Source organism: Ichthyophthirius multifiliis (genome assembly GCF_000220395.1).
Source record: "Ichthyophthirius multifiliis unplaced genomic scaffold scaff_1120509249954, whole genome shotgun sequence".
NCBI classification, from domain to species: Eukaryota; Ciliophora; class Oligohymenophorea; order Hymenostomatida; genus Ichthyophthirius; species Ichthyophthirius multifiliis.
The window spans coordinates 5,162-13,963 of NW_004087123.1; the positions used below are offsets into that span (position 1 = coordinate 5,162).

At 15.7% G+C, this 8,802-nt stretch overlaps 2 protein-coding genes across 2 annotated transcripts in view, besides 30 other annotated features; both read left to right on the top strand. All coding sequences in view use genetic code 6, as the record gives it.

Moving 5' to 3' along the window:
* Nucleotides 1-1,294, top strand: part of IMG5_044440 (phosphofructokinase family protein, putative) — a gene marked incomplete at its 5' end in the record, with an annotated part of 2,270 nt that extends 976 nt beyond the window's left edge. The window contains 5 exons of the mRNA XM_004037638.1: nt 1; nt 91-230; nt 364-589; nt 659-906; nt 988-1,294. The exon at nt 1 is cut by the window's left edge and continues 441 nt beyond it. Coding sequence (XP_004037686.1) covers nt 1; nt 91-230; nt 364-589; nt 659-906; nt 988-1,140 — 768 coding nt within the window. The remainder of the gene's footprint in view (nt 2-90; nt 231-363; nt 590-658; nt 907-987) is intronic.
* Nucleotides 10-73: a microsatellite.
* Nucleotides 243-362: a microsatellite.
* Nucleotides 272-360: a microsatellite.
* Nucleotides 917-983: a microsatellite.
* A 69-nt stretch (nt 1,295-1,363) lies between the features above and the next one.
* Nucleotides 1,364-1,411: a microsatellite.
* A 33-nt stretch (nt 1,412-1,444) lies between these two features.
* On the top strand, nt 1,445-3,592 carry IMG5_044550 (phosphofructokinase family protein, putative; the record flags this gene model as incomplete). Its single annotated transcript, XM_004037639.1, has 8 exons — nt 1,445-1,448; nt 1,498-1,719; nt 1,780-1,898; nt 2,050-2,137; nt 2,210-2,995; nt 3,049-3,202; nt 3,328-3,403; nt 3,458-3,592. The coding sequence occupies 8 exons, from the start codon at nt 1,445-1,447 to the stop codon at nt 3,590-3,592; spliced, it is 1,584 nt and encodes a 527-aa protein (XP_004037687.1).
* Nucleotides 1,728-1,776: a microsatellite.
* Nucleotides 1,954-2,041: a microsatellite.
* Nucleotides 1,971-2,038: a microsatellite.
* Nucleotides 3,245-3,307: a microsatellite.
* Nucleotides 3,593-4,168: 576 nt separating the features above from the next.
* Nucleotides 4,169-4,218: a microsatellite.
* Nucleotides 4,177-4,224: a microsatellite.
* A 1,425-nt stretch (nt 4,225-5,649) lies between these two features.
* Nucleotides 5,650-5,719: a microsatellite.
* Nucleotides 5,651-5,715: a microsatellite.
* A 550-nt stretch (nt 5,720-6,269) lies between the features above and the next one.
* Nucleotides 6,270-6,296: a microsatellite.
* Nucleotides 6,297-6,423: 127 nt separating this feature from the next.
* Nucleotides 6,424-6,469: a microsatellite.
* Nucleotides 6,470-6,683: 214 nt separating this feature from the next.
* Nucleotides 6,684-6,737: a microsatellite.
* Nucleotides 6,688-6,732: a microsatellite.
* Nucleotides 6,738-7,304: 567 nt separating the features above from the next.
* Nucleotides 7,305-7,374: a microsatellite.
* Nucleotides 7,305-7,378: a microsatellite.
* Nucleotides 7,313-7,380: a microsatellite.
* Nucleotides 7,332-7,381: a microsatellite.
* A 66-nt stretch (nt 7,382-7,447) lies between these two features.
* Nucleotides 7,448-7,503: a microsatellite.
* Nucleotides 7,504-7,673: 170 nt separating this feature from the next.
* Nucleotides 7,674-7,717: a microsatellite.
* A 122-nt stretch (nt 7,718-7,839) lies between these two features.
* Nucleotides 7,840-7,904: a microsatellite.
* Nucleotides 7,852-7,922: a microsatellite.
* Nucleotides 7,865-7,917: a microsatellite.
* Nucleotides 7,923-7,963: 41 nt separating the features above from the next.
* Nucleotides 7,964-8,021: a microsatellite.
* Nucleotides 8,009-8,050: a microsatellite.
* A 234-nt stretch (nt 8,051-8,284) lies between these two features.
* Nucleotides 8,285-8,336: a microsatellite.
* Nucleotides 8,337-8,521: 185 nt separating this feature from the next.
* Nucleotides 8,522-8,561: a microsatellite.
* Nucleotides 8,562-8,802: the final 241 nt, after the last annotated feature.

Consider the following 8,802-nt stretch of genomic DNA (forward strand, 5'->3'; position numbering starts at 1 on the left):
TGTTAAATAATATATATATATATATATATATATATATATATATATATATATATATATATATATATATATATATTTAATTATATAAATTAGAAAGTATGGGGCATATACTAGAATTATATTATGAAATAAGAAAAAGAAAACTTAATATAGCTATTGGATGTGTACCTAGAAGTTTAGATAATGAAATTCAAATTATAGATGAATCTTTTGGTTATAGTAGTGCTATAGAAGTATTATAAACAAAATATATATATATATAAAAAAAAAAAAAATATATATATATATATATATATATATTTAAATATATATATATAAATATATTTTAATATATATATATATATATAAATATATAAATATATAAAGGAGGCTTAAAAAGTAATTGAAAACGCATGGGTAGAATCACGTTCTTTAAATAATGGTGTAGGTTTAATAAAAGTTCTTGGATAAAAAACAGGATTTATAGCTATGGGGGCTTCTATAGCTGCTTGTTGTGTGAATGTATGTTTAATTCCAGAATTTTAATATAGGTTATATGGTAAAAACGGAGTATTGAATTATATTTATGAAAGACTTAAAAATAAAGGTAGATGTATTATAGTAATATCAGAAGGGATTAAGTAAAAAAAAAAAAATTAAAATTAATTAAATAAAAAAAAAGATAACTCTTTTGTTGATGTAGAATGCTATTAAGATGATTTCGGAAAATTCTTAAATGATGAAATTAATAAATATTGTAATAAATAAGGATTAGATTCTTAAATAAAATACTTTGATCCGTGCTATATTTTAAGAAGTGTAAATGCTAATGCTTACGATACTAAATTATGTAGTATGCTTTCTTAAAATATAGTAAATGGTGTTATGGCAGGTTTTACAGGATTTGCAATAGGAAATGTTAATAGAAAGGTAAATAATTTATATATATATATATATATATATATATATATATATATATATATATATATATATATATATATAAATATTTAGACTTGTTTTATTCCTTTGTAAGAAATTTTAGTTAACGGAAAAGTTAATAAAATCCATTCCGCAAATAGAAATTGGTAAAGACTTTTGGCTTAAACAGGATAGCCATCATTTAATATTGAAGAAGAAGAATAATTTAATAATATTGAAATATGAAGATTTAATTCAAATATTTTAATTTAAAAAAAAAAAATTAATTATTATTTTTTTTAAAAAAAATTAAATAAATAATTTTTACTTGTTTTTTTAGATTTATATTTTTTATATTTATTAAAAAAATATAAATTATTAAATTTTAAAAATAAGAAATTTTTTTTTCTTTAAATATTTACTTTTTCAAACTCTTTGATTATTTTTTTTTATTTTAATAAAAAAAATAATATTTTAATTATTAGTTTTTTATATATTATTATTTAGTTATTTTTTTTTTAAATAATATATAATACGACATAATTATAAAATGGGTATGTTTATAAATTATAATAAAATTAAAAAAAAAATTAATAAAAGTAGATAGAAATCCAGGATTAATACTTACAGGAGCATTAACAGTAGGTGTGTTAGCAGGATTATTAGCAGAAACATTAGCAAAAAAACATAAAAAAAATAATACAGATATCGAAGAATAAAATGTAGATGAAATAGAAGATAAAAGATAAACTGATTTTGATATAAAATATAAAGTTTCTTCTAGGAGAAAAACAGAATATACAAATAATGAAAATTAATTGACACGTAAAAAAAAAAAAATTATAATATAAAAAAATATAATTAAAAACAAATAAATTAAAATAGAAATGCCTAGATTAAAACTTTAAAAAATAGACTAAAAAAATTATTTAATTTAAGAATTAAAATTTTTAGATTCTCCTTTATGTGAAATCGAAAAAGTTCATAATTTAATAATCGATAGAGTAATAATATTATTATAAAAAAAAATTATTTATTTAAATATTTATAGTATGAAATTAAATAATTTATAAGAAATATATTTATATAAATATATATATATATATTAATATATATATATATATATATATATATATATATATATTATTTTAAAAGGGACTTACTGAAATAGAAACAATAATATCGCCTAAAGCTAGTGAATTAACCAAATAAGCATTTATATACAAAAACAGTTTTATTTTATGTATAAGAAAATAAAAAAATTAATTTAAAATATAATATAATAATATTTATATATTTATATCAATAAATATAGATAAAGTGGAATATGGCCCTACCTGTTTTATTTAATCTGCAAAAAGATGGCTCAGAGCTGGTCCTCGTTATAATTTATATTTCAAAAGTACTGAAGTAAAGGCTTTAATTGTAACATGTGGCAGCATAGTACCCGGTTTAAATGTTATTATAAGGGAATTAGTACACAATCTAATTGATATATACGAAGTAACTGAAATATATGGCGCGAAATTTGGTTTTTCTGGCATAATAGATGAAGATTTTGTCGAATTGAATAAAAATAATGTCAAAAATATCCATTATAATGGTGGTTCTATACTAGGAGTATCTCGTGGAGGATTTAATCTTTAAGGAATAATTACTTCTTTGCACAAAAATAAATTTAATTAGGTATATATAATAGGAGGTGATGGTAGTATTAAATGTGCGCATTTAATATAGCAATAATTATTGAAAAAGAAAAGCAATATTGCAGTTTGTATAATCCCTAAAAGTGTCTAAGGAAATATTCCTATCGCTGAAGAATAAATGGGTTTCTAAACTACTGTAGAGGAAACTGCAAAAGCAGTAGAAGTAGCCTTTGTGGAAAGCTAATCACATGAATATGGGATTGGATTAGTAAGAGTTTTTGGAAGAAATAGTGGTTTTGTGGCTTCGCATGTAGCTGAAGCTACTGGATGTGCAAATGTTGTGCTTGTACCGGAATTTTAATGGGATTTATATGGGGATAAAGGTGTTTTGGAATATATCAAGGAATAATTGGCATAAAAAAAAAGAATCATAATTATTATTAGTGAAGGAGCAGGTTATTTTATAGTTTTTAATTAATATTTATTTATTATTTTATTATTTATATAGTTTATAGTTTAAGAGATGTTGAAATTGGAAATTAAGGATTCGATAAATCAGGAAATGCACTTTTTATTAATGTTGGAGAATTCTTAAAAGATGAAATAGTTAAATTTATGAAATAAAATAATTAACCTATAACTATTAAATATATTGATCCTTTGTATATTACAAGAGCATGTAAGGCTAATGCTTATGATACTAAATATATATATATATATATATATATATATATATATATATATATATATATACTATATATATATATTTATTATTTTTATATAATAGTTAAATGGCTATGAATGCTGTAAATGGTTGTATGGCTGGGTTTACAGGATTTGCTGCTGTTATAGTTCATTCTAAAGTATTTATTTATTATATACATTTTTTATAAATTCATTTTTTTTATATATATAAGACTTGTTTAGTCCCTTTAAGTGAAATGATATCAGGATAATATGAAAATAAATTAATACCTGAAAACAGGCATTGGTAAAGAGTTCTGGCATAAACAGGATAACCTTCATTCTTAAATGATGATGATTTATAATGAATAAAAAAGATATATTTTTAAAATATAATAAATAAAAATAAAATATAAAAAATATTTCAACATTTACTAGTTAAATTTTTAAATCTTTCTTTTGACTTTTTAAATGATTCACCTTCCCAATATACTTATTTACATTAAAAACATTAAAAATACTCGAATTTTTCAAAAGCTCCCTCATATTTAAATGCTAAATGTAAAATAGCTTAATTTCTATCAATTTAAATAATTTAATCACTATTACATTTCACACATCTTGAAAGTAAATTCAAATTATTTTAAGAGATATTAAAAAACTTCAAAATTTCATTAAACTAACCCTCTGTATCTACATTATTTTTAAAAAAATAAACAGGACAATCCTAATATAATTTAAAAAATTTATTATCTCTAGTAAGAACAATCCTTTATTCATTCAAGCTAATTTACTATAAAAGTTAATGATCTTTACTTTATAAATAAGCAGCATCAATTCCACTATTCCTTAAATATTTAGCTAATTTAAAAAGCATATTATCTACTATAAATTTTATATTTTTAATATCCCAGTTTAAAATAATATTATTATTATCTCTAAAGTTATTTTAATTATTATTTTTATTATTATTAATATTATTTTTATTATTATTATTATTTATACTTTATTCTTTTTTTTCTTCATAAATAATATTATTATCCTTACTTTAATACTATTAATCATTTATCTTTTTTTAAATTTCTTTATATAAAACCAATAAAATAAAAGCATCCATAGAAGCGTAATGAATCTGTGTTTTTCTTAAAGGCCTTTAGTTCCAGTTTGATACTTATTCGAATTTTGAAATTTTTCCATTTAAAATTTAAAAAACCATCTCTTTCAATGAAACCATATTACTTTATTTTAATATGTCTTTATATAACAAGCATATATCTATAAATCTATCGTTTTTATTTAGTTTCTTTTTTTTTATTAAGTTTTTCTCTAATTCAATAATATCTCCTTTTATTGTATGTCCTAATATTTAAATACTTTATAATTCAAATAATTCCACCAAAAAATCTTCAAGTAAATCTCCTTAACTTTGCATAAGTAAGCAATCCAGAATATAAATACGCTCAAAACTAGCCAATTAAATAATAGATATTCCTTCTGGAAACCTAGAGTCTAATTTACAAGAATATTCAGCATCAAAACCAATCATTTATTAAGAAAAAATATATTTTTTGGCTTCTTTAAATTGCTCAGAATATGCATTGTCTATAAAAAATATATTTTTACACATTTAAAACCCAAATGACTCCAAATTTAAAAAAGAATTTTTTTAAAAGCCAAAACAAACCTCTTCTGTTGGTCCAAATTCTTCTTAATTTTCCAAAAGCAAATTTTTTACATATTATTATTCGTTTTTGTCTAAAAAAGGTAAATCATGTCTTTTTGCAATAGAAAAAGATTCACTTTTTTTTCCTTTATCATATAAAATTATAATTAAATTTTGTAATAGTTTTTTTGAAAAACTCACTAATTCTTCTACTTTTTCCCATTTTTATTTGTTTATCAATTTCTCTATGGATTACTTTTCGCATATTTCAATATATAAAGGATAATCATATGCATTTAAATTATATTAATTGATTATTTAAGTACATTTATCAATATAATTCTTATTTATAAGTATATTTATTACATATTTAAGGTATTTTTAATCATTGATTTTTTCTAAAATTTAAAGGACTTCTTATATTTTTTATTAATGTAGTAATTTATCTATTAATTCTTCAAGATTTAACATATAATTATTTTAAAAAATTTAAAATAATTTTAAAGCTTCTTAGTATTTTTCATTGAAAATTAAAAATTAATAATGATGTTAAATACTAAATATATATAAAAAAATGTGTTAATAAATATATAAATATATATATGTATATATAATATTCTTTATATTTTTTTTAACTCTTATATATCAATTTTTTCTTTTATTATGAAATAATCTATATAAGATTCTAATATAAAAAATGGAACTTTTTTCCAATTTTTTATTGCTTCAATTTCTAATTCGTCAATTTTATATTCTTACTATTATAAATATATAAATATAAATAAATATATAAAAATAAATATATATATATATATATATATATATATATATAACTTTATTATTTATATATTTTTTGTTTTAAAAAAAATTAAAGATTTATTATATGTTATAATTATACACAAAATATTTATAATAACTACTGCATATTATGTAAAAGCTTTAAAAAAAATATTATATAAGTAGATATTTGCTTAATTTTTTTTAAAAGCATTTAAAATTTTCATGATGTTTTATAAATTATTTATTACATCTTATTTATTATTTTTAAAGTTTTTTATTAATATTTCAATTAATTAATTTTATTAATTATTAATTATTTTTTTATTTTTTTCAAGTTCTTTTATTATTTAATCAAGTTGCTCTTATTATAATTCTATATTAAATAGTTTAGAAATTTATTATACTAAAAAATAGTTTTCCATATTTTTTTTCTTAAATATTTTTTTTTTATTTATTATTATTATTCTAAAATTTATTAATTTTTATTTTATAATAAATGTATAATTTTTTATGATTATAAGTTTTAGATAATTTTTTCATTATTTTTATAAGCATTAATATATATCTATATTTATATAATTATATATATAAATATAAATTACTTTTTTTTTTTTTTTTTTTTTTTTTTTAGAAATATATTTAGAATTGATTTGATTATTTTTTAATCTTAAATAAATATTAAATAAAACAACAAATCAAATAGTATTATATATTAAATAAAGTTTTATAGAAAACAATTTAATTTAAAAATTTAGATTAAAAAATATTATTAATTTTTATAAATATTTCTAATTTTTAATAAGAAAAAATATTTAATAATAATTTTAATAATTATTTAATATATTGTTTTAAAAATAAAATATTATTGAAATTTATTTTATAATTTTTATAAATATAAAAACATTTTATATTTTTTATATACAATTAAAATATTAATATATTTAATTTTAATTTATATAATTTTTTATTAAATACATTTAATTTTATATATTTTATTTATACATATATAAATACAAATTTTATTTATTTATGTATATATTTTTTTTATATATATCATATTTTTTTTATTTTAATTATATCATTAATTTATGAATATTTTTTAAATTTATGAAATATAGTATAAATAATATAATTATTAGGATTATTATTGTATTCAATTTTTTTATTATAATATTAACTTATAATTATATATTCAATTTAAAAATTTTACTATTTAACATAATTTATTTATCTTTAAATTAAAGAAATAATAGACTATGTTTTTAAATTAGTATTTTTAGGCATATAAACACGTTTATTTTTGAAATTAATTTTATAATTATTTTATAATGGATAAGATTTTAAAGATTAATTTTTTTACTATTATGCTCATAAAATATTTTACAAACATAATTATCTAAATTTTTTAATCAAAATTAAATATATAAATAGTAATTTTTAGTAATGTATGATTTATAAAATATTTTTGTAACTTTTCTTGAAATAATTATATTTTATATTTTTAAAAAATAAATTTTTATTAATGATAAAATACTTAAGTATAAAAAATAGCAATAATTATAAGTAAAAAATAATGAAATTTAATATGTAAGAAAATTTATAAAATTATAATTCTAGTTCTTGAAAAAAATTAAATTATAAGTAAATATATTATAAGTAATTAAATATATATAATATAAATATATATATATAATAAATAAATATATATATATATTATTTTTATTATTGTATTTAACACAAATTAATTTTAATATTGTTTGTTATATATAAAAATATTAGCTAATAAATTTTTTTATATTTTAATTTTAATACAATTTTTTTTATTTTGAATGTTTATATTTTATTAATAATTTAAATTTATAATAAAAATTATGGAATATTAATATTATTATTTATTTTTAATTTTATTTTTAAGAATAAGTAAAATAAACATTTTTATGAGATATTATATAACATTTAATATATTTGATTAAATAAATAATAAAATGTATTAATTAATAAACGAATTTTTTTTTTTATATTTAAAATTTTTTTTTTTTCAATATTTAAATCATAACTTATTTTTTTTATATAAAATTTATTTATTTTTAAATTTTTTTTTTTTTTTTTTTTTTTAATATTTAATAAAAATAGATTAATTTTAAATTATTATATATAATTTTAAATTTAAAATATATTTATTAATTAATAAATTATTTTTTATATTTTTTATTATTAAATATTTATTATTTTTTTTAATATAATTTTATTTATATAAATTTTACATATAAATAATAATAATTAGCTTTTTCCAATATTATTTTTTTTTTTTTTATCTTTATATTGTTTTATATTATATTTTTATTTTTATTATAAATGATTATATTTTTTTTTAAATTATTATTTAAAAAAATATTCGTATATATATATTATTTAAAAAATATATATTGTTATTTATCAAAACTTAATAATTAAAATAAATATTTAGATTTATTATTAATATTGATTTTTTCAAAATTATTAAATTATTTAAATAAATTTATAATATATTCATTATAAAACACAAAATTATAAATATTTATAGTCAAATCCAAATAAAATATCATAATCTATTTGATTTATTTACCTATTATTATAGATAATTAATATTATTTTTTTAATTTAAATAATTAATATTTATTTTTTAATTTTATATCTACGTTTTTAAATATTAAGATTCATATATTTTCTAAATTCATCGTTTTAAAATCAAAAAACATATTATAAAATTATTAATTATATAATTAATATCAAATTATTTAATTTTTTTTCATATATAAAACTCTATATATTTAAAAACCAAAAGACGTTTTCAAAAACTTAAAAAATATCTATGTATTAAATGTTAAAAAAAAAATATTAAATATTTAAAAAAATTATAAAAAAAATATAAAAAATACAAAAATGTAAAAATCCCTTTTAATAATAGTTTCATTAAGTCTTTTATTAGCAGTTGTAACTGCAGAATAAAAATTAGTAACTAAAGAATTTGGTGCTGACAAATTTTCTTAATCTGATGTTTAAGGATGGACAGTATAAGGGCAAAAAATCTTGTAAGTGAATGTGCCGGACAATCCGTATTCGGTGGTTATGACGCCTTCGGTTAAGGAGCAGTTG